General features: G+C 43.4%; 1 protein-coding gene across 1 annotated transcript; it reads left to right on the top strand.

The window, feature by feature from the left end:
* Nucleotides 1–3159: 3159 nt before the first annotated feature.
* Sardh (Sarcosine dehydrogenase) lies at nt 3160–24726 on the top strand. Its single transcript, XM_071692301.1, has 13 exons — nt 3160–3311; nt 12160–12289; nt 13409–13559; nt 14335–14498; nt 15204–15351; nt 17346–17534; nt 17816–18021; nt 20224–20386; nt 20568–20854; nt 21405–21599; nt 21773–21973; nt 22195–22525; nt 22872–24726. Exons 2-13 carry the CDS (start codon nt 12176–12178, stop codon nt 23468–23470), a joined length of 2748 nt encoding a protein of 915 aa, XP_071548402.1. The 5' UTR covers nt 3160–3311; nt 12160–12175; the 3' UTR covers nt 23471–24726.
* The last annotated feature ends 1392 nt before the right edge of the window (nt 24727–26118 follow it).

Below are 26118 nucleotides of genomic sequence, written 5' to 3'. Positions count from 1 at the left end.
CTCAGTTACTTTTGAGTATGATTTATGGGGTTTTTTTTTCGTTCTTTTTTTACTCCATTGGGAAAATTGTCAACATGATTCAGTTATTCCTGCTTGTGTATAGGCGGCAGAGCAAGTGGAACGGACTCTTGATCTCTCTGTCTCCCCCAGGGCTTTTTTTCCCCCCTCTTTTTAAGAAGATAATATTCCATGATTCAGAGATGTGTGATTCGTCATCCCCTCTCCCTAGTGAAAAGGTGATAGGCAGAGCTTAGATAGTAGAGTATTTACATCAGGGAGGCGCGATACGCTGCCAGTTTTATCAGTTATTATTATTAGAAAATCTCCACCCCCCTGGGTGAGTGAGGGAGGTGTACAGTGGTGGCGGCATGACAGTCACAACTCCTGGCTCCTCCCACACCCGCTGCCTCACCACCACCCACCCTCCACCCTCCACCACCACCACCACCACCACCCACCCACCCACCTCGCACCAGCTGAAGTAAATGATATATTCCACACGTTCCTGCCCCGTCCATCCACCCCCCCCCCCATCTGTCTACATACACACACACACACACACACACACACACACACACACACACACACACACACACACACACACAGCAGCACAGCAGCAGCAGCAGACGATCTAGCTGTCTTGTCTGTACGTCTCTCTCTCTCTCTCTCTCTCTCTCTCTCTCTCTCTCTCTCTCTCTCTCTCTCTCTCTCTCTCTCTCTCTCTCTCCCCCCTGAAGTGTAGCTGCTTTATCCCCCCCACACAGCCATTTGAGCGTCTGTGTGCGCTGTGTTCCCTCCTCCCTCCGCCTCACCCCTCCCCCGTGCGCCCACGCTGCCAGCCAGAGGACCCCGGGATCCAGTATTAACCGGATCATACTGGATGGGCGCCAGGCGCTTACCCTCCCCCTCCCCGGGGAGGGCGAGGGGCGGAGGGGGATGCTCGACCCGTTTAGGAGCCAGTGTGTGTGTGTGTGTGTGTGTGTGTTGAGAACTGGAGGGCAAGTTTTTTTTCAGGCTAACACTGAAATCAAACTCTCTCTCTCTCTCCCTTCCCTTCGTCTCTCTCTCTCTCTCTCTCTCTCTCTCTCTCTCTCTCTCTCTCTCTCTCTCTCTCTCTCTCTCTCTCTCTCTCTCTCTCTCTCTCTCTCTCTCTCTCGTCCCACCTGAGGGCAGAGCCTGGTCTTCGTGTACTGTGTGAGAGCCTTAGAGCCGAGACGCACAGACTCCCCGCCCCTCCTCCTCCTCGTCAGGCTGGGTTGTGGGGTCACTCACCTACATGCGTACGTTGCTGTCTTGCTCCGACACCTGTGTGTGTGTGTGTGTCTGTGTGTTGCTGGAACACCTGTGTGTGTCGCTAGGACACCTGTGTCTCTTGCTGGAACACCTCTTTGTGTAGCTAGGACACCTGTGTGTGTTGCTGGAACACCTGTTTGTGTGGTTGGGACACCTGTGCGTGTCTTGTTGTAACACCTGTGTATTGCTTGAATATCAGTGCGTGTGTGTGTGTGTTCCTGGAACACCTGTGTGTGTTGCTGGAGCATATGTTTGCGTAGCTGTAACACCTGTGTGTGTGTGTGTGTCCTGTGAATACTTGTGTGACCCTAGTAACAACGGGCTCAGTACTAGAGCAGCCATTAAGACATGAATCATTAATTAGCAGCCAAGAACATGCACGTCGCACGATGAGTTCCGTGTTGCCTGGAAACGATGAAAACAAGTTCAGAACAAGTGACTTGTATGGCCTCTCTTCCCAGCCTTGTGGCCAGATTTGTAATCCCTCTTTGTTGTTAATGTGTTGTGGCCTATAACCCATTCACCCAGGCTTGTAACTGGAACATAAAGCTTGATCCTCTTCCCTCTGACCCCGTTGTTACCTGTGGTGGCTTGTGGCTCAGTCCTGCCACTGTCGGCACGCAATTTGGAGCGCTTGTGAGCAAGTCACTCCGCTTATAGCTTGCTGGCTCTTTGTCTCGACGGAGGAGTGGCAGTGGAATCCTCATCCCCGGACAGCGGGATCGGTGGATAGCGGTTCAACGGGGCGCCCCATCCTCACCGATGTGGGGACCCGAGGTGCTGCTAAGCGCCCCATCTTGGGAGCATGTGGGGGGGTGGAACGCCCCACTGGGTCTGGGGAAGTCTGGGGGTGGATGCGAGGTTTCCTGGTCTGTGGGGGTCGGAGGAGGCATGGGGGGAGGGGGGGTGTCGGACTTTCCCCTCCCCACGTGACCTAGGAATGCAGGAGGTCAGCTGGCGGTGGAGGAATGTGCGGCGACGCTTGGCTTTATGGATTTGGTGGCCACCAGCGTCCACCCCCAGAGAGAGAGAGAGAGAGAGAGAGAGAGAGAGAGAGAGAGAGAGAGAGAGAGAGAGAGAGAGAGAGAGAGAGAGAGAGAGAGAGAGAGAGAGAGAGAGAGAGAGTATATGTTAGCCTGATCAAGTCTTCGCTAGTCATAGCCGATTGTGGATAGTCTCCTTCAGTAGATAGAATGAAAACTCGCTAGAAAATTATTAAATTTTACATAATCTCTCTCTCTCTCTCTCTCTCTCTCTCTCTCTCTCTCTCTCTATATATATATATATATATATATATATATATATATATATATATATATATATATATATATATACCTCGCTAATGCGGGAGATGGCGAATAGTATGAAAGATGTATATATATATAGCGTCCTACTTTCGTAATTGCTTAATGTCCTAGAAGGAACGATTTCTACTCACCTGAAGACAGAACATATTGAATGTGTGTGTGTGTGTGGGTGTGTGTGTGTGTGTGTGTGTGTGTGTGTGTGTGTGTGTAAGCATCTTGGTGCTCATGTACTCGTTTTCGGAAGTCGTAGTTAGTAGCAACGTAAACAACTCAGTTTGCATAAACTGGACGCCTGCTACTGCGTCATTAAGTGGCGGCTGGGTCTCAGCCAATCAGCGGGCGTGTCTCTGAAGGTGTGTAGCGTTATCAAGGAAAGCGCAACTTCGTTCAAATAATTCGTTATTTGTTTCACTCTAGCAGCTGTCGTAAGTGAGAGACACAAAAACCTTCAGAAACTTGAGAAATTACGAAAGAAGTGGGTGTGCATCAGTCTCAAGTACGACATTGTACAAATTCAGAAAACCTCGTGGAAGATATGAAGTGTGAGTATTTATGTCCAATCACACACGCGCACAGTGAATAGCCTAGGTAAAGGCGGAGCATTGCAGGCTGAGACAGTTGGCGCTTAGAAGCGACACGAGAAGCACTTCACTTTTCACATCCCCGGTCGTCATATATACACCTGAAATATTTCTGTGGGTTAGAAATAAGGTATGATCTCATCCATTTAATTGACTATATTAGATGGAGTTGCGTATGTTTTTTGTGACATTTTTTCAAAATATGTGACTTCTTCGTGTTTGTTTGAATTGACCAGAGTGCGCCAGGAACGAATTACTCGCATTTTTGTTGTCTTTTAAAACGTGGATATTGTCAGAACTGATGGCCACAAGATATAGATTTCACTCCATATGTACTCCATGATATGGTTGTACATTAGCGGGTACACATGATACATGCTACAGTAAGACTATTGATGTGTACATTACGACTGGTTAGCAGGTGCCAAGTTATTACATGCTTTCGTGGTTATGATGTATATATGTCTCATGTGTCATCATTACTTGTGACGATGTTTAAGCTCTTATGTATACCAGTGTATATGAACCATCGCCAGAGGTGTGGTAAAGAGTGAATTCCATTGTAAGACCCCCAGTAGCCACCTGCGAAATGTGTTTCGTTGACATTTGGTGAAGAGAGAGGACAGAATCGCGCAGATGCGTTGGGGGCACACGAAACCATGGACTCCATTGCCCCTGGCAGGATAACTTAACTCCACACGGGAGTTCACACCACTCCGTTATGTCGCAGAACGGAGCTTGAATACTCCTGCCGCTCCGGTGAATCGATCGGCCGAGATGGCGCTGTATCCGTTGAATATCTAAAAACGTACTATATCAAGAGGGTAATATATCTGGGGCCTTTGAAGATCTTCATCTACGTTATATATCAACGAAGTTTCAGGTTGACAAGCATCTTATTCCACACTTGATTGGGTCAGGCACAAGGATTTGGTCATGGTATAGAAATCGGTTGCGTCAGCAGGATGCCCCGATGTATCGGTTGTAGCGTGGCATCGGTTGCAGTAACATATTTTTTCACACGGTATCGGCCGTAGTGTTGACGGCATGGCGCGATATCGCTTATCGACAATTATAATTGATTTTTGCATCAATAACGGAGAATTTATTGAGCTTTCCTCTCCATCTTGATACATACACACCTCATGAACATGGTTGACTTAGAGACATAAGCTATAACGTGTTGCAAACAGGTTAAATAACGCTGGTTATTGTGACGTAAGGTCATTGCTTCTCATTTGCACTGGGGTTCTAGTGTGTTTTCCAGGAAGAGGTTTCGTGCTAATGTAGAATGTCAGCGTACACACACACACACACACACACACACACACACACACACACACACAACACGCTAACCTTTGCAACAGTCACCGCAGCTAGCGAGATGTGGCAACGATGCTGGTTAGTTCGTAAACACTGCGCACCTCTTAGTGAAAGACACCTTGCGCAGGATTATAAGGGTCAACACACAGGTGCATTAAACACATAGAACTCCTGTGTTTTATATGATGTATTCTGATATCAATTATGACTCTCGCCAAATAGTATATACGAGAGAATTTCGGAGTTTGGAATTCTGCTTGAGCGGTTAACATTTGGGTACGAAGTTAAAAATAACCGAGCTTAGTGTGTGTGTGAGATTGTGTGCTCACAGTGGCGTTCTCACATAACCAACTTTCCATTGTAGAGATGCGAGACACTATGGTACGTTAGTGTCTCCCTCTGTGCTGAAATAAGGGGACAGAGACGAGAGACTAGCGCTGCGTGCTAGTCCTGCCTTGTGACATAACCTCGTAAATAATGTAAGCACATTCTCTCTCTCTCTCTCTCTCTCTCTCTCTCTCTCTCTCTCTCTCTCTCTCTCTCTCTCTCTCTCTCTCTCTCTCTCTCTCTCTGCGGTAACGTTCCTTCATCGAGACACCCCACACGGCTATCATGTAAGATATAAGGACATTAGCATTAGTACTTCCCCTGCGGCCCAAACATCCCACAAGGTGTTAGGTTACGATGTTCCTGCCTTCCGTATTAAGAGGATTTAATGGTTCACAAGCTGTCATACCGAGCCAGACTGTTGTGTGCCTGGCATCCCAAACCGGTCATGCCAGACAGACTATCACGCAACATGAACGTCAGCCGGATTGATGTCAGATATGTATATCAACCAGGCTGGTATGTTAGGCAACCAGACTGTGACGTAGGTCCCTCGTGCGCTTGCTGACACTCCACTGTTTTAGGCAGGCTACGGTCAGCAGTTGTTCGCCCGTGTCATTCGCTGACTAAGATATCATTTACCTGTTATGTACCATATAGACTAGCATGCCAGCCAGGTTACTGACAAGCCAACCTGTCTTGTCTCTCATAACCAGTCAGGTACAGTCATTCATTTATACTCCATCACTTGTTCCAGACCCATCCTGCGTTCCCTTTACTCCATCCAACTTCCATCACCTGATTCCATCTCAGTCACATGTTCCCATACTTCTCGCCATCAGCCATCAGTCTACCTTCCCCATACTCCTAACCTCATCACACCGTCTCTGTATAGACTTAAGTGACAAACTAACTAACAACAGAACACAAATATCCTCAGACATTATTATTCAGAGTTTGATCGGATCCTCCTGCAGTTGTAGACTAATGCCACTCAGGGTTTGATCGGATCCTCCTACAGTTGTAGACTAATGCCACTCAGGGTTTGATCGGATCCTCTTGCAGTTATAGACTAATGCCACTCAGGATTTGATCGATCCTCCTGCAGTTGTAGACTAATTAATGCCACTCAGGATTTGATCGGATCCTCTTGCAGTTTTAGACTAATGCCACTCAGTACTTGATCGGATCCTCCTACAGTTGTAGACTAATGCCACTCTTGCAGTGCATTAGTGAAGATTTTTAAACATCCTTAGTCATCATGAGAAATGCAGTTGGCATGAATTTCAAGAGACTACCCTACGTGGGTGCCTGGCTTGCATCTGCAACACAGCAGTGTTTATCGAGCAGGAAAATCTTGTGTGGTGTCGAGGTGTTGCACCTCGGAGGTGTGCTAGACTTACGGGGTTATGTTTGGTGTTCATATGAATAACTGTTTATCATTCTATACAATCTATAACTCGTGTTGAGTGTCAATTTTTCAGCTGAAAATTATGGTCATGGACACTGTTGTTGCGACCATTTCAGTGATTAGCTTGGATAAGATTCATCTCGGTTTTGTAACTCCTGAACATTTTACTGTTACTGTGGCGCGCATGGCATTTGCATTCGTGCAATCCTGTTCGTCAGTTCACTTACCAAGCGTTTCTCAACATGATCGTTGCCAGACTTAGTACAAAGGTTACCTCTAACATTCTCTGGCCTTTTTCTCTTTAACTCATTGAGCACGATTACGCGACCCTTGAACATGACGATACGACATTTGAGCACGACGGTACGACCATTGAAAATGACGGTTGGCCGCCCTCAAGAGTCGAATTAAAATGGCTCTACCTTGTCAAATCAAGTCAAAGGTCAATACATCATACCTTTGTGCCGTATTGTCGTCGTTAAGAGGTCAAGGAAAAATTAGAGGTGGTGACCCAGTATACTAATGCTTCATTATTCTCCCGCCTTAACGTCAGTGTACAGGACCTGGAATTAAGCTTAGATTAGGTTTGCCAGTACAGTATATATTCCTTAGATTGTAATGTTTGCTGCGGCAAGCGAAGGAAACTTGAAAACAGAGTTTAAAATGAGGGCGCTGATCATAAGAAATCTGAAGGCATAGAGGAATATGGTAGACGGGAGAAAGTTAGGTGATTTGTAGTTAGGTAGGAGGAGCAAGGGATGAACAACGATGGAAAAGAAATTGAAGAATGTGAAGGATATTGTAACTTCAGAGCCAGGAAAGTTACGTACATGTTAGCATACTCAGGAAGTTTGACACAGAAGGTCCTAGGTCTGTTAAAGTGATGATAACGTTAATCACGTACAAAATATCTTAGGAAGTGTAATTTAGGAAAGAATGAGAGGTTTGAAGTGTATATACAGCTGGACTTAGGACACGAGAAGCAGCAGAAGATAAGAGAGTCAGTTTAGTTTATAACTTTATAAAGATCCACGAAAGAAAGTTTTTTTCTTCATTTTACTATGAAAAGATCAGAAAAGGTTGCCTGGTCAGGGAAGAGTCCATAGTGAGGTGTAGCTGTAATGTATGAAGGAAGGATATGAATTGTATGTATGTGTGTGTGTGTGTGTGTGTGTGTGTGGTGTGTGTTCGAATATCGAGATTACTGTAACATTGTATTGAATCGCACTAACATAGATGGCTTATCTTCAAAAGCAGTAAAGGTGTGTGATTGGCTCAGAACAGATGACAGTGTTGCAGTTACTGAGGCGAGTACAGTAAATTAGTTAAAGGCGAGTAGATGTTTGTAAGAGTGTAAACGTACTGGAGATGAGATGTAGCGTGGAGGAGTCATTTTTAGGTTAGGGAGATTGGCATATTGAATAAAGGAAGTTTTGAGCATGTAGTTCTAAATGTCACAAGTGGGATCGAAGGTCATAGTTGCAGTGATATATTACAGCCATTCTGGGGATAATAGTAAAATAGGGCTGACTATGATTGAATAAAGGGTAGGGTGTTTGACCACGCGAAGAGAGCAGGGTGTATGTTGGGTGATTCTGATATTCATGGGAATCGGGTGGTATGGGATCAGATGTGGATTGGTATTGGATGCGATGTGGAGGTATGTGGATATCATGTATTGGATCGAGGCACGGGGAGCACCTGCCTGTGCTGGGTTGAGCGTGTGCACAAACACGCGAGAATATTGGGTTAGAGTGCTGGGCTAAAGAGTTTGTTGATTGTGTTGGTAGTCCAGGGGAAATCAAATTATAGTGACGGGAATTTTAAAGGAGTGGATAAGATTCTCGAAAAAGGAAAACTGGGAACATCCCGAATGATGATGATGGGGAGTGTGGGTTTACAGTGTTTCTTAGGGTAATCCATTAGTGTAAAGATAGGCAGATTTGGGCTAATTCACCGAGATAATACGTAGTTTACTAAACGTGGAGAAAAAGAGTTCGGGATCCTGTGGACTGTGACTGGTGTCACTCACTAGCATCAGATGTAAGATGTTTGCAAAAAATATCAAACTTTTAAAATACATAACATTTTTGTATGATTGACCTTACGAACTTACAATTGGAGAATTATGTCAACCTATGTTTTTTCTTTATGGAATTCATGCAAATTTAGAATGGAAATGGATGAATGTCACATTAGATGCTAATAGAAATGACAAGATCAAACAAATGTAACTGGAAAGTGGAAAGATAGATTGAGATATGTATAAGAGGAAGGGTCGATGAGAGCAGTGGTCAAAAGATGCCGTTTATCTTGGACTTGTTACTAGCGGAGTTCCACAAGGCTCTGTCTTGGAGGAACCTGTCTTGTTGGTGTATGTTAACGACCTCCCAGATGGGGGGAACAATCGTACGTTAGTGTATTTGTTGGTGATATCATGATGAGGGATTTGCTCAAACACGGCAGAGGGATGTAGTTGCTACAGCCACTTGGCAGGACGAAAATGAATGATGAAGTACTGGGACGAAGGATAGTGAAACTAGGGTACGAAGAGAGGAGGGCATGTCGAGCACTTTCTCGAAACAACAATTAGGAATAAAAAGTGGGATTGTATTGTGACATCCGAGATTCTGAAGTGATCAGCTGATGTTGGGTAGGCTTTTTGAAGCTGTCGTGGAGAGAATTTAGGGACTGGACTGGAAACTGGGGAAAGGATTTTAGGAAATATTTCTATTTTCTCTAATAAAAGAAATTGACATCAGTATTTCATTTGTATGTCAAGCGTGTAGTGTGTGTAAACATTGTTAATGTTTTTCCCATCATAGTTGGATCATTGTCTGTGTCTAAATCTTGTGACGCTAGAATATTTGCTTCGCTCCCGAGGGTACAGATAGGTACATACTTCAAGGTTGTCTGGGGCCTGGAGTGATGAAGCCCTCGGGAACATTGCCAGCTTCACCCATCTCGGCTCAAATACATATGCATTGCCGTTACCTCTACCTTCTGCTGTATTATCATCATCTCCCTAAACACTTTTAGATGACCCGAGTGTGTTATAACGTGCGTGTGTATGGGAGACTACAATACACTCTGGGGGTGAGTCCACTTCTTGTCCTTGTATGTATGTATGTATGTATGTATGTATGTGTGTGTTTGTTTTGGTTTGGGCCGACTGAGTCATAGTAACCCATGGTCAGCAACGCTAACCACGACATTCATTTGGCCAGATAAAAAGTGGACTAGTCAGTAACAAGGTAGAAGTTAACTGTTTTGTACTCTAGTGCATTTACATTGGATCTGTGATCACTTGAATGTCTTGCTACAAACGTGTCCTTCCATCTATGTACGATATGTACTTTCTGTGTTTGTGTGTATATATATATATATATATATATATATATATATATATATATATATATATATATATATATATATATATATATATATATATATTTATTCATGTTTAATTCATTCATATATTATTACCACACCATACTGATACTTTGTGATACTTTGGTGGGTCAAAATGGTAGTTAGGATGATAACAGACGAAGCGGTACAAGCCTCTAGCACAAGCCCTTCCCACACAAGGGTCACGGGAGACGAGGTAATCACTGCTTAGCCCACAACAGTTGGAGTCTCTACCTACCTCACGTTGTTGCCAACCTGATCATACCCCTCCCAGTTGAAAACCTGATACCTTGAATGTGTCGTATAATAGTGAATAAAGTAAGGTACATGCTGTAGTTTGGTGTAGATATGTTCTTCACATGCTCACAACTCCATGATTTTTTTTTATTATTCACTAAATAGGAAAGTTTATTGAATGACTAAATAACCACGATATAATGCTGAGAGAGTGAAGCATAAACTGCCCGAGACATTGTGAACAAAATGGCCTTCACCGCTGTACTCACATGTCCTCAGGACGCCAGAGTTAACGGCTGTGCAATATAAGGTTCATCCTCACTTTGTACTTCTTCCTTAAAGACTATATTTCCACGCACCGTGGATTACTCCGGCCGTCAGCGGTGCAGTTTTAGTGAGAGCCACTAGCAGGGCGTCTTTTTAACATCCGAAGTGATGGGGCATTAGCTCTAGCGGGCGCTATGAATGTTCTTCCCTTGAGAGGATATTAAGTGCTTTCTGGCACCAAGTGTCCATTACCGAAAAATCTTCGGCCCTGTTTTACCTCGCCGAAAAATCCGTAAAAAGATAGTCCGATTATCATTGTTCATGGTCGTTCGTGGGTGTTAAATGATTGCCGTTGGACTGTACCAGTGGGCTGAGACATCTGCCAGATATATACAACTGTCTTTATCACGGAAGACATGATGCTTACACAAGATTCCAACGGACTTAACGAACTTCACTCCGAAAGCAAGTACGTCTTGGAATTCCTTCTTTTTTTTTTCTTTTCGTAACTTCCACAATACATGAATGTTCATCATGATAAAAAAAAAAAAGACAGCGGGACGAAGACAATGGGACTTTGTATTGGTGATGTATGAGTCCAGATAAAACTCTACTATCATAAGATATCGGTGAGTACTCAGGTAAGGCTTCTGTCGGTTTGTATTTTCACTCAGTATACGTAGATTACTGAAGATTATTTGCTGCGTAGTCTTAGCCAAAAAGAAGTGATTTTGTAGTATTAGAATGACTCTGCCTTTCATTTGAAGTGTGCTTATATTTGCATTATCTGTTGCGGCGCGAACCGAGGGACGACGATCCATGCGCGGGCTGTGAGGGGAGGGGGAGAGGGGCTTCCACTTCCTCTTTGTGCTGGACGAAACGGTCACAGCGCACCAGCCTTGACCTGGGGTGTGATGGAAAGGTTATCGAGTATCGACTCAGCTCTACTGGCATATGAGGGTTGGTGAAAACACGTGTCCAGCAGTTGCTAGCAGCAAGGACGCTAAACATTGACCGTTACGATGGCCAGCATGACTTATATAAGCTAGGGTGTGGTGACAGGGTGGAACATTTCTCATCAAGGTGAACAACACCTGAGGATAAGATTGCTGCAGAACTCAAGCTTTGTTCTCGTGTTTTAACCCAACAAAGGATATACTGCGTTTTTGTAAGATTATCACCCTGCGCTAAGTGAAAGAAACTTAGATATTATTTAGATTTGTTGCGTGTTATGATTTTAATATCATCCTCCATAAGATAACAGATATGGGAGAAAAGAAGTTTCTGCACACTGTGGAAACGTTTACCATATAATGTTCCAGAGAAAGAGACTCCAAGGCTCATATCACCACTTGTGAAATCAACGTCTCAGTATCTGAAGCGCTTCCACTGCATCTGACGACTCTTTTTACTCCTTTGCTTGGCATTACACCCATGTTCATTACGTTTTATCAATTGATTTTGTTATATTTAGGAATGTTCTCACATTTGAGATATGCATCCCAGTTTCCCCCGCGTCCTTTTGTTAAATCGTTCGAGTACTATAAATCTTACTGAGCAAGTCTTCTTTCATTATATCTCTGCCCACATCCCCTCGCTGTAAAACAGTTTTTACCTTCGCTAATGTTAATGCTTCGACGCCGAGGCGGTGCTCTGCGAAATAATGCAGAGGAATACAAAGAGCAACAGACCACTTGGTCCCTTCGAAAACATCCCCATCATTTGTGGGAGTATGTTCTCAGAATGACTAGGAAATGTAGCGTGTGATCCGTCGAGAAGGTAGGCACAAGATACTCCACTCGGAGGGTGACTACCGTTTACCATATACCAGGTTGATGATGATTATAATCCGCCTGTCTTTGCGAACGATGGCTTACTATGAGCCGTTGTTGTATGGCAAGGGTAGCGCATAGCACTCGCTCTTTTATCCTTTTTGTACCGTGATTGCCCGTTACCGCTAGGTGACCACTACAGCGGTGTAACTTGTGCTACTTTCCTCTAGAGCGAAGACGAGGAGGATGGCAGCGCCATTACGACACTGGAGGAAGGTGTGGTCTCCCCTGAGTTGCATGAAGGATGGCGTGCGGGCGGCCAGCGGCATGGAGGGCGTACCTTACAAAACAACCATCAAGGTCAGTGATGAGGTACGGTGGGCGTGTTCTCATGAAGAACACCACAAGAGATAGGTAAGTTCAGAGGTTTAGATAAGAAGGTCAAGTGGGCTGTCAGTAAATCACAAGAAGGGATTAGTAATACTGTGATTGGTGCCCTAAGGTATGAGGGACAGATCGACTGGTAAAATTACAGTATTACAAGGAGGAGCGAGAAAGTTCTCCACTCCATCCCGCCAGCACGACAGTGCGACTCTGTGGTAAGATGGCCTGACCTATGAACTGTTCCTTAAGGCTCAGGTGAAAGGTTAGGTCGTCGTATCTCAGGATGAGAACATCTTTCTCAAGGGGGCGTTCCGTCATCCTCAAGGGTCGTACCCGCATGTTCAAGGTAAGATATGATGGGTGTAGGGGAGGAAGGTAAGGTCAGAGAACCCATGAATATTCTGAAGACGAGATATTTAATCAGATTACTGAGTAAAGCAGAGACTATTTCCATTGTTTAACAAGAGATAAATTTTTGATGTTCTGGTTCAGTTTCTTGCTGTTGAAGGCAAGGTTGATGGGATAACATGACAAATGTCATGATTCTAAGAAGAAAATCCGTGTTGCTGCATACAATGTTGCCACATATAGTGATGATGTGAAGTCATATGATCAGGTTTGTGACGAAGCATTAGAAGATATTGTGGCTTGAAAAAATCAGTGGAATTATCTACACTAATACGACAGAGAGATAAGGTTTGTTTATATGTGACAAAATAGGTCACTGATGATATTAGACTCGGATGAAAAGGACAAGGTCAAAATTTGTTGCTTAGTGGTTTGGTCAGGTCAGTGGTGCCGTGGATGGACAATGAATGACAAGATGAATTACGTCAGTACTTCATTTACGAGTATGAATAAAGCCATTGTAGAATGAAACAATAATTTACTTAGATAAACCTTAAGATCGGAGTAAACATTTCTGTAAGTGACGTTCTTGTAAACATGTCTGTCAAGTATATTCTACCTTGCACCAGCATACGTGCTGTTTATCTTGCGAGAGTTAAGGTAAAATTCGCTTCTTTTTCTCATTTAAGTTTAAGATAGATATGTCAGATATGGTGTTGATATGTTTCTGTGTGTGTTTGTGTTTAGGACCAGAAGGCGTCATCCCCCAGCACAGTGCCTGAGGCTGCTGACGTAGTGGTGATCGGGGGCGGGTCTCTCGGTTGCAACACCCTCTACCACCTGGCTAAGCTCGGCATCACAAACACCGTCCTCCTCGAAACACACCAGCTGACCGCAGGTGGGTCCTCGTCTTGCTGTCGGTGCTCCATACGTCCTGTAGGTGCTCCACTCACGCTATAGGTGCTCCACTCATACTGTAGGTGCTACACTCACACTGTAGGTGCTCCACTCACACTGTAGGTGCTCCACTCACACTGTAGGTGCTACACTCACACTGTAGGTGCTCCACTCGCGCTATAGGTGCTCCACGCACGCTTGTAGGTGCTCTACACGTACCGAAGGTGCTCCACACGCACACTGTCGGTGCTCCACACACACTCACACACACACACACACACACACACACACACACACACACACACACACACACACACACACACACACACTTTGTTCCACATTCACTGTAAGTCCTCCCCCACCCACCTCCCCGCCCCACACACACACAATGTAGGTTTCTTCACTCACTGAAGGTGTCTTGCGCTTCAGAACAGGTACCCACTATTCACTGCGTAGTGTATATTCAAGGTACCGGAGAGGCTGCACCTGCGGTGACACCGGTAATCAATACCAAGGACTAAGTGATCCTGGAAGGCCATTGGGTACAGTCCCTGAGAGGAAATCTTTATTACAGTGGTGTGTTTGTCAGAAACTTTTTACATGTTTTGAGTCACCTTTTTTATGTATTTAATTAGTTTAGATATTCGTACATGTAAATCCAGGAAGAGTTGGTATATACAGAGAGAACTTGACACTGTAAGTGAGACCCATTGCTGGACCGTCACCGCTGGAGCTCATCCTGCCCAGAAATTCTCAGGTTTATTGATGTTTCGTAGGAACGACATGGCACACAGCGGGTCTGTTGTGGCGGCTGCGACCCAGCGACGCCGAGCTCCACCTCATCAACACCACACGTCAGCTGTTGCTTAACCTGGAGCATGAGACAAGCATTAACCCAGGGTGGATCAACAATGGCGGGCTCTTCATCGCCTCCAGTAATGTAAGCTCTGCCTCCAGACCCATTTACTTTGCTTGATGATCCGCGCGCAGTGTGAGATATTGTATAGTTAGTTTGCACACAGATGGGTATTTGTCCTCGACACACTTACACCTTTTAGATATTTACGATATTTTCAACATTGATGAAAAAATTGAATAGTGAAATGTTACCTCAGAAGCTTTTGAGACAGAAATGTCAGTTTTTTTTTACATGAAACAATACACCGATTAATACACTCTCAAACCCGAAATTTTTAGCAAGATGTCTGAGGTTGATACCCGTTGAAAATCTTTAAGATTTTCAGAGCGAATTTTGTAATCATTCTCTATTCAGATACTTTGAGGTAATGACATTGTAATAGTGTAATGAGGGTTTAAATAACTTCTTTTTTTTCTCCCTCTTACATCGCCTTTAACTTCAGTTTAGTATCTGACCTCATTTTAAACCCGATGTGAAAAGTGCAAGCATTGTACGGCATGAGAAACAACAGTTGCAATCTTAAAAACTCTGGTCTTTGCATTTTGGTATGATTAGGTACAGCCTAGGTAAACATTCGTACACTAAGACATAATTATATGACCTAAAGATTAAATAAATAAAGCTGTCTGTACTCAGCGCCATTGTCTTTGTCATAGAGATGTTTATACTCAGCGCCACTATCTTTGTCATAAAGATGTTTATACTCAGCGCCACTTTCTTTGTCAGGAGCGTCTGGATGAGTACAAGCGGCTCATGACTATTGGAAGAATTCATGGGATTGAGAGCTACATACTAGACCCAGCAGAAACCAAGAAACTCTATCCTCTCATGAACGTTGAGGATATCACTGGCACACTCTACTGTCCCGGCGATGGTAAGTCCGGTCACCCTGAATCTTCACTGGTAGGTAGGAAAAAGGAACCCTTTAAATTCGTGATCAGTATGGGAATTGTCATAGAACTCCGATCGTAATGTGGAGCGAAAATTATTAACGCTTCGTTTATACCTCGTTTTTATATATTTTTTTTTTACAAGGGTCGTCTCAAGTAACCGAAAATCAAAATTGTAAATTTTGTTTCAAAGATGCAGTTTATAGTAAGCAGCGTATACACGTATATATATACCGTATACACGATGAACGACAAAGTTGAGTTCAATAGTAAGGGGTTATTTACACAAAGATATGGTAACTGTACTCCGATATACATGAATATGTATACGGTAATTGTATACTGTTATCTTTATTGTGGTATGCCACTGAAAGCCTCCAAATTCTGGGGGTCCATTCGGAAATCAAGACCTGACCTAAAGAACTTAAAACCTGACAGAGCAGGTTTGCTATTAAAGAATTTAGAAGAGTGTTTAGGAAGCAAAAAGCTCCCTACCTAAATACAGCACAGGGAGTCGATACATACAATGAGTGATAAAATTGTAACTACATATAAAACCCCTTTCTACTATAGTGGAAAGTTTCTTGCGACGTGATATAGGCCTCACGAATGAGGTTATGATCTTGTAAGAGCAATGATTGTTGTTTCAAAATCACAAACGATCATAATTAAGTTGCTATGATGCTCAAGTAATATATCTGTTAAGAGGGACTTGTATTTTAGGCGTATTCCGTTGGTTATTTGACCAAATGGTATTATATGTAAGTAACCCTTTTGTAAAGTATAAAAAACGTTAAGAGAGAAAATGAAAATTATTGAAAGGATGACTTGCGTATACGTAGATGAATACCAATTTCCTTCCTAAGTTACCTATTGAAAAGATATAACCGTATAGCCAGGCCATAAAATATCTTGAATCCATTAGCATTTTGAAAATATTTATTTTTACTTTCCGTTCATCTTCATTGTGGTACAAAACACACAAGTTCCTCGTAAAATAATCCGTCGCAAATGATGGCTGACGGTGTATCCTCTTCCAGAGGTGAAAGATATATTTTCAAATTCTCATGCATAAAAAAAAAGAATGACACCAGTTATATACATGATTTTTTCCTCTTAATTCTGTGAATTTGACGAGTACATATGATATAACCTCTTACAATATATGGTATAATAACCGAGAGAAAAAAAGAAACTCGTGAAAGGGCATTGGTCCTTTTTAAAAGGTAGGGGAGGGGCCAAGGTGTGTGAATGTTTTTTTCGATGGTGAATGCAGTACATTGGAGGTAGTATCTCCATAACCTGATGTGATTTTTTTTCTTATAGTAACATTGAATTGAATTTGTATACTCAAATGAAGTCCATATTAATGCGTAACTTCTGACGACTTAAGCAAAAAAAAAAAAAAAAAACACACAAAAAAGGATCACATCCTTCAAGTCACTGAAAATTAGGGGATCGGGGAAAGGGGGGAGGAATTTAAGCTTCCAATCACCTAATCCGTCACGCAGTCAGGAAGGAAGTACTCTGTCACACTGCCTGTAATTGTATAAGCAAAAAAGGTATGTGACGTGAAAATATATAAAAAAAAAAGTACTTCCTTTCTCAGAAAAGAAAGTATAAAGGAAAAATAGAATTCTTAACCATATCATATATAATAAGAGTTTAAGTGTAAAATCGTAAAAGTATGGTTATTGTGTATCTGAATTCCTTGGGCGTGTTTTTTTGTTTTATTTTTTTTATCGCCAACATCGCAACTTTTCGACTAAATCGTGAGACTCGAAGCCTCTTTAGTATTTTCTCTCCCATTATTTCTCTCATCGCCAGGTTCCCAGTAACTTCTCACAAAGACTTATCCAGACGTTATTTTTAATCCATACAGATATTACGTTGGTTCCGGAGTGTGTTGATGGAACTTATGTAATGTAACTCCGTCAAGTTTACGTACTGCTGGCAGCTGTTGGGTGTTGTCCTGCAGGCACACTGGACCCCGCGGGCTTCTGCAACGCCTTGACGCGGTCGGCGACGCAGGCGGGGGCGCGGGTGGTGGAGCGCTGCCCCGTCACAGACATCCGCACGGTGGAAACCATCCTCGGTGGCAGGAAGGTTAGCGAGGTGCACACCCCCTACGGCGTCATCAAGACCAACGCTGTGGTCAACGCTACAGGTACGGTGCTTCAGGTGTCATCCTACACCAGTATTAATCGTACAGAAAACTGTTTATCTTTGTGAATATCAACTGGAATATTGTTGACTTTCAAAGCAACATATGCCATCTCGATTTTCCTTTCACTTTATTATTTATCAGGACTGTGTAGAATAGATTATTGTGGTTGCAGGAATTAGAGCTTTTTTTCGCAATTTAGTACGTTCTGTTATAGAACAGTACGCTAACTAATAAGCATTTTGAAAACCAATGGGAGTGTTGTTAATGATACGTTACTGCAGGATGCTGGGCCAACGACATTGCGAATATGGTAGGGACAGAAGTCCCGTTGGCGCCCATGAAACACGCCTACGTTGTGACTGAGAAGATCCCAGGCATCGAAAACATGCCCAACGTGCGCGACCACGACACCTCCGTCTACCTAAGGTTGCAGGGCGACGCTCTCTCCGTCGGCGGCTACGAGAACAACCCCATCTTTCTTGACAGGGTAAGATTATATATATATATATATATATATATATATATATATATATTTTTTTTTTTTTTTTTTATACTTTGTCGCTGTCTCCCGCGTTTGCGAGGTAGCGCAAGGAAACAGACGAAAGAAATGGCCCCCCCCCATACACATGTACATACACACGTCCACACACGCAAATATACATACCTACACAGCTTTCCATGGTTTACCCCAGACGCTTCACATGCCTTGCTTCAATCCACTGACAGCACGTCAACCCCTGTATACCACATGACTCCAATTCACTCTATTTCTTGCCCTCCTTTCACCCTCCTGCATGTTCAGGCCCCGATCACACAAAATCTTTTTCACTCCATCTTTCCACCTCCAATTTGGTCTCCCTCTTCTCCTCGTTCCCTCCACCTCCGACACATATATCCTCTTGGTCAATCTCTCCTCACTCATTCTCTCCATGTGCCCAAACCATTTCAAAACACCCTCTTCTGCTCTCTCGACCACGCTCTTTTTATTTCCACACATCTCTCTTACCCTTACGTTACTTACTCGATCAAACCACCTCACACCACACATTGTCCTCAAACATCTCATTTCCAGCACATCCATCCTCCTGCGCACATCTCTATCCATAGCCCACGCCTCGCAACCATACAGCATTGTTGGAACCACTATTCCCTCAAGCATACCCATTTTTGCTTTCCGAGATAATGTTCTCGACTTCCACACATTTTTCAAGGCTCCCAAAATTTTCGCCCCCTCCCCCACCCTATGATCCACTTCCGCTTCCATGGTTCCATCCGCTGACAGATCCACTCCCAGATATCTAAAACACTTCACTTCCTCCAGTTTTTCTCCATTCAAACTCACCTCCCAATTGACTTGACCCTCACCCCTACTGTACCTAATAACCTTGCTCTTATTCACATTTACTCTCAACTTTCTTCTTCCACACACTTTACCAAACTCAGTCACCAGCTTCTGCAGTTTCTCACATGAATCAGCCACCAGCGCTGTATCATCAGCGAACAACAATTGACTCACTTCCCAAGCTCTCTCATCCCCAACAGACTTCATACTTGCCCCTCTTTCCAGGACTCTTGCATTTACCTCCTTTACAACCCCATCCATAAACAAATTAAACAACCATGGAGACATCACACACCCCTGCCGCAAACCTACATTCACTGAGAACCAATCACTTTCCTCTCTTCCTACACGTACACATGCCTTACATCCTCGATAAAAACTTTTCACTGCTTCTAACAACTTGCCTCCCACACCATATATTCTTAATACCTTCCACAGAGCATCTCTATCAACTCTATCATATGCCTTCTCCAGATCCATAAATGCTACATACAAATCCATTTGCTTTTCTAAGTATTTCTCACATACATTCTTCAAAGCAAACACCTGATCCACACATCCTCTACCACTTCTGAAACCGCACTGCTCTTCCCCAATCTGATGCTCTGTACATGCCTTCACCCTCTCAATCAATACCCTCCCATATAATTTACCAGGAATACTCAACAAACTTATACCTCTGTAATTTGAGCACTCACTCTTATCCCCTTTGCCTTTGTACAATGGCACTATGCACGCATTCCGCCAATCCTCAGGCACCTCACCATGAGTCATACATACATTAAATAACCTTACCAACCAGTCAACAATACAGGAGGAGGAAGACCTGCGGTGTAAGGGGGGCCCTTCGGGTTTGGGACGTATTTCATTTACATTAATCATTATGTTTGCGATTGCATTTTAACGTGAAAACATTTTCAAAACTTTCGTCAGAATTATAATGGAATATTGATGCAGCTGAGACCCTAACCAAGGCCATCCCATTAATGCTTTATGTAAATTTATATCCTAACCTGAGCCAGGTACCCATTTTATCGACCAACCATTAAGGTTGGACGAACAGCTGGGTTGACTGTGGACCAACTCCAACCTATGCGCTCGACCCTGAGAGACCCGTGAAAGCTTCACGGTCAGGAACGCTAACCGCTGTACCATGGGAGTTCATTTGCAGGATTCAATTAGAACATAAGATGTGAATATCGATGTAGAATCTCAATTCTCATTGGCTTCACTATTTTCTCGTTTGCCTGCAAGATCGTAGTTATTTTAGGTTTTGACTCCCTGCCCTCTCCCCATAATTAGAAGCCATACAATCCTCATTGTAACATTTTGGCTTCATCCTAACAGCTGGACCGGGAATTCGCATTCGGACTGTACGAGTTGGACTGGGATGTGTTCAGTGCGCACATCTTTGGGGCTGTGAACCGCGTGCCCGTGCTGGAGTCGACTGGCATAAAATCGACCGTGTGTGGACCCGAGTCATTCACTCCTGACCATAAGCCAGTCATGGGTTAGTTCTTCATCTCTGTAGTAGTTTAGGTTTCCCATTGTCTCTGTTAAGAATATAGGACAGGTTGAGAACTAAGTGTTCCCTGTGATATGTTGAATCGATGCTTGTAATGTTTGAGAGAGGGATGGTGTCCAGATAGCAGATACGGTGGTACAATTGCCTTGTTTCATCCGTGGCTCAGGAGAGGACCCCAACGTCCAAGGCTTCTACCACTGCTGTGGCTTCAACAGCGCCGGCATGATGCTCGGGGGCGGCTGTGGGGACCAGATGGCTCGGTGGATAGTCAACGGACGCCCAGACATCGACATGTTTGGCTACGACATCCGAAGATACCACGCACCCCTCAACAGGAACCAAGCCTGGGTCCTGGCCCGCTCTCACGAGTCCTACGCCAAGAACTACAACATTGTTTTCCCACATGACGAGCCATTAGCAGGACGTGGACAGAGATTATCTCCTCTCCATCAGGTAGTACAACACTTTCTGTCTTTCCTTAGCACTGTCGCCTTACGTGAGGTTACACCGCAGGTAAGCCCTCCTCGATGAGGCTGTATCATGCCAACAGGAGTGTGTCATTCTCCTGCACCGTGGAGCTCCATGAAAGGAGTTCTTAGATTGTATGACAATTCGTAGTAAAAGTAATATTAACAATGATAATGAGGAGGATAATATTGATGATAATGATGTAATTATAAAGTTGATTCATAACATATCGCATTCCACGTAGATCTAAATCAAGAATTATTTTATTTGTACGTGGTGAACGTCTGTGTGAAGAGTTTGTCGGAAATATATATGGCTTAGTGAGGCATCTAACCATTGACTGAAAAATGATTTTAATTTCGTCATGGGATTATGGGAACTTTTGTAGATGTCTGTGCGAGATGAATATAAAACTTGACCTTTTGGTATGATGGCTTAGTCCAAGCCATCATACCCAGGGGCCATATCATGCTGTGTGACAAATTATACCGTCGTACTCCAGGGTTTATTAAAGCCTTATCTCCCCTGCCTGCAGGTGCTGGAGAATGAGGGGTGTATCTTCCAGGAACGGCATGGGTGGGAGAGGCCCGGTTGGTTCAGTGACCAGCCGGCGCCCACCGAAGATTACGACTGGCACGGCGCTTACGACAACGATCCCAACACCGAGGACCGATATAAGGCTCTCCTGACAGCTGACTACTCCTTCGACTTCCCAGAACATCATCATCTCGTGAGTGGACCCACAGTCTGAGTGGCTGTTTCAGAAAAAATATTGCTGTCAGGTTTTCACATATTTAGGGACCGTTACTTACGATTCGTTTGATATATCTTGATAGTATTATCGAATGAGCTTTTGACTCTGGGTTTCCTGTACTAACATTTTGTCACTTTACCGTGTGACAGATCCAGAAGGAGTGTCTTGCCTGCCGTGAAACGGCCGCCATCTTCGACATGTCGTATTTCGGCAAGTTCTACCTGACGGGTCCCGACGCCCAGAAGGCTGCTGACTGGCTGTTCTCGGCCGACGTAGCCCGCGCTCCCGGTACCACTGTCTACACTTGCATGCTCAACCGCAATGGCGGTATTGAGGCAGACCTCACTGTGGTGAGTTGAGTAGATACCGGAGAAATGAGGCCGACCCCTTGTGATAGATTTATATCCTGATTGTAGCCTTATAGAGAGGAGCAATCTTTTTTAATGTGTCTTTGAGTAGAATATTTTGTTTAAAGTTGATAGGTCCTCTTGGTTTATGATAGAGATCTCAGCATGTTTTATAATGCTTCCTCAGGCAGGTTGATATACTGAACCTGTGGTGATCATTGCAGAGTGTGTGTGAGGGAGGTCTTGGCTCAGCCTGTGACCCAGCCTTCATGGGTCGAGGCTTCTATCTGGCAGCGGGTGGAGCAGCGGCCCTCCAAAACTTGGCTCACGTCATGAAGGAAATGAGGACTCACTCGTGGGACGTGCAGGTGCTAGATCACACCGAGGACATGGCCATGTTGTCTGTGCAGGGCCCCAACAGTAGGGCTATCCTGCAGCAGCTCACTGATAACGAAGACTTTAGTAACGAGTCATTCCCTTTCTCCACCCATAAAATCATCACCATCGCCGGCCATAGAGTTCGCGCCTTGAGGCTGTCATTTGTTGGAGAAATGGGTAGGTATTATGTGCCTGTGTTAATGATTACTGAAGAAATGGACTAACTGCTTATATGGTTATTGCTAACCTCTGTAGCCTGCATGATAGAAGTCTGCAAATCACTGGAATACATAGATCATTAAAGGATAATCATTAGAATTCTTTAGAAATTAATTTGGTACTGTAGCACAAAATCGAATTGTGTTACTTTAGTATCCCTTGGAAACTGATAACTTTTGTCAAGTTCACAGTATCAGTAAACTTACAAAACACAACATTAGCCACTAATTATAACTGGTGTCTTTTGTTCCACAGTTAATTTAATCACCTCACATATTTCAATCATTTTTTCATGTGTTGACAGGTTGGGAGCTGCATATCCCAAACGCCTCAGCAGTTCCAGTCTACGAAGCTGTGATGGCCGCTGGGAAACCTTTAGGATTAACGAACTCTGGGTACCGAGCCATCGACTCTCTCTCGTGTGAGAAGGGCTACCGTCACTGGCATGCAGACGTCCGCCCTGACGACACGCCCCTCGAGGCTGGCCTCGCCTTCACGTGCAAGCTCAAGACAGATACGAACTTCTTGGGTCGTGAAGCTTTAGAGCTGCAGAAAAGCAAAGGAATTACAAAGAAACTGGTAACCTTCACCTTGGACGATCCTTCGAGACCTCTCTGGGGATTAGAGGGTATCTGGCGTAATGGGGAAGCAGTTGGTTACATACGGCGAGCTGAGTACGCTTTTGCCTTAGGTCGGTCTATTGCCTATGGCTACGTCAAGAACCCCGATGGTGGGAAAGTAACTAATGACTTCCTGAAATCTGGAACCTGGCACCTGGAGTCCATGGGGGAATTGCTTGATACCACCGTCCACATTCGACCACCATTTGATCCCAAGAACTTGCGAGTGAAAGGCATTTACGAGGAAAAGCCAGCTCTGTGCGTGTCAGAGGCTGTTGTTTAATGACCTGTGAAAGCACTTACAAATTTTCTATTTTTCTAGTGATAAAGTTTTAGTTTGTAAGATGCACAAATTATCATACCCTTCACAACATAAATCACGTAGAATTGCTTTGAAAAAAAAAGCATGCCAGACGAGATTACATTCCTATATCACTTTTTTTTCTCATTTCAATCACTCATTTTCATTGTATTATGGCTTTCAGATTATACTTGCAATGCCTCCAAATGCAAGGTTGTGAGTCCTCCGAGTGAACGTTTTAAAAGTCTAGCATAAGGTTTTAGACTAGTTTAATGCTTTGATTTAGAGCTAAAGTAAAACCAGTAATTTATACCCACAAACAATAGAGCATTATCTATACACATGTAATTACGAGTTCCTTTATTCTAGACGTAAGAAAGATAAAGCACTTTTAGTCCTTAGAATCATTGCATAGGTATAGCTAGCTAGATCAGCTCGCATGATGCTACCAAAGGAGCAAGGGTGCAGCAAATTATGTGGTGAAATGTTAATTTACCTTGCGGAACGTTAATCACATCGGGAGGTATTAATGTGCAAAGAAAAATTCTGTACAAAATCAGAATGCATAGATCAATCTGTCCTTCACAATTTCTTTTCCTACCTTAGCGAAGTAGTATCAATACCACACGAAAAATAGCTTCTCTTGCGCACTTCTGATTTAGATGTCATGTATATTTTACTGAAACCAAAGCCTACCATCCAAGCCAAGCCCTACAGACTACTACTAGGTTTATCTTGACCGTTTCATATCCCTTGTTATTATGTAGTATCTACATGCATTCTTTCATATTCAACTAGGATTGTGTATTATGTTTCACTTACGTACTGTATTTCATTTCATGTTTATCTTTTAGGTAATGTACATTATACATTGCAATATGCGCTGTAAACTGCATAGTTGATCAAACGAATACAAAGATGTGCAGAGTAACGTATCATAATAATTAGTTGATCTTTTCATCACATACACATAATCATTTTTATTCTTAAAAGTTTAATACATGTCCATAGCATTATACGGATTTTAGTGATTTACAGATTTGTGCTAAACATTTCGTTAACTGTCCCAGTATATTACCAAGAGTCTCCTCATATGTTTTGTTTAATTTTATGTTCAGTGTGGTTGTCTTTTCGACTGATATTTATTGGTATTTTAAGCACTATATTTACTGTAAGAATATTTTTTTAATTAAAATACTTTATACGACATTTTTAAATATACATTCAATTGTATGATACTTTTTGCTCTTATTTATCCTGTGCTTCAAGTTATTTTTTTTTTCAATATCTCGTAGAACAGTAAGTACCTAAAATTAAAATGCAGAACAGTAAGGTTTGTTTTTTATATACGTATAGCAACAGCTATGCTTCTCTCCCAGACATCTTATAAAGGATTTTTCTGTTTCACTGATCGATTTGTGGACCACTGAAAAACGACGGCCCTGATACGATTTTACGCCTTTTACAGCCTCCCCGGGGCTTTGTACAGGGTGACCTTTGAAAGATCATCGATGTTTTTAAAGGAAGATACACCCAAAGCCTTCGAAAGGTTGTATTCACATGAGTATTTCACAAAATGCCTTTTACAGATAATTCTGAGCCCAGGTCATTCAAACAATACTGGGAACGAAAGAAAAGTAGGACAAGGACTCAACCCGAGCCATGGGAGGCGTAGAACTTTACCTGTGCAAAGTTTCACATGTTAAATACACAATTTGAAGGCAGAAATGTAAGAGAAAAGATGTGGTGGACGTGTGATTGCTAAAAGAGTAAGGTGTTTTTATTTGACGAAAATTCTGCATCACCTACAGTAGAGTACCAAAGAAATACAATAATACTCTTCTCCTTTCCCCAGAGTACTTCCCTTCATCTTTTACCAGCTACTGTGTCGGGCATTTTGGTTTATCTCTGCACCACATTCTCTCTCTCTCTCTCTCTCTCTCTCTCTCTCTCTCTCTCTCTCTCTCTCTCTCTCTCTCTCTCTCTCTATCTATCTATCTATCTATCTATCTATCTATCTATCTCTATCTATCTATATCAGACCATCGCCAGATACAGCCCTGCAGCTCCCCAAGTCACGCAAGACTCGAATCCGTGTCAGATAATTCGCAGTTTACACCCAAGAATGCTTTCCCTTCCGCATCTGTTCCACGACCCATGCAAGATATTCATTTCCTGTGCATAGTTTTGTTGTGTCTTCATACACTATTTTTTCTTTTGTGTTTGCTGTTTTCCGTGTAGGAAGGCAGCGCCAGGAGCCTCGCCCAAAGTGACTTTTCACTCGCGTCAGGCAAAGTACACACACTCGTACACACCCACACATACTGTCAGCATTGGTCACTTCGGGGTCGGACCCGCATGGGTTCCATTCCCAACTCAGGTGTTCATCCTCTCCTTGACCACTATTGTCTGAATCTCTCTAAAGCTCTGGCTTTCGAGACTAACTTGTTACATTCTGTTTTTAAGGTAGTTAGGTCAGGTAGCGGAGATAAAGAATCCTGTGATGATTAACCTGTGGTGATTTGTACAAGCTCGATATTTTTGTTAATGTATTACCACTGGGTTTGATCACAATAGCAGTGCTGTACTTCCATTCCTCTCATTGGCCTTCCTTGGAAGTCTTTAACGGA

This window comes from Panulirus ornatus, chromosome 52 (assembly GCF_036320965.1).
Source record: "Panulirus ornatus isolate Po-2019 chromosome 52, ASM3632096v1, whole genome shotgun sequence".
In the NCBI taxonomy this organism is placed as follows: Eukaryota; Metazoa; Arthropoda; class Malacostraca; order Decapoda; family Palinuridae; genus Panulirus; species Panulirus ornatus.
The sequence above is the reverse complement of the archived record's forward strand: the minus strand, read 5'-3'. Positions and strand labels throughout refer to the sequence as shown.

Bases quoted from the DNA above. Each gene is read 5' to 3' on its own strand.
- Sardh (XM_071692301.1), top strand. From the start codon at position 12,176: ATGGCAGCGCCATTACGACACTGGAGGAAGGTGTGGTCTCCCCTGAGT. The intron at 15,352-17,345 runs GTAAGTCCGGTC...GTTGTCCTGCAG, and splicing joins ACTCTACTGTCCCGGCGATG to GCACACTGGACCCCGCGGGC. The intron at 20,855-21,404 runs GTAGTACAACAC...CCCTGCCTGCAG, and splicing joins GATTATCTCCTCTCCATCAG to GTGCTGGAGAATGAGGGGTG.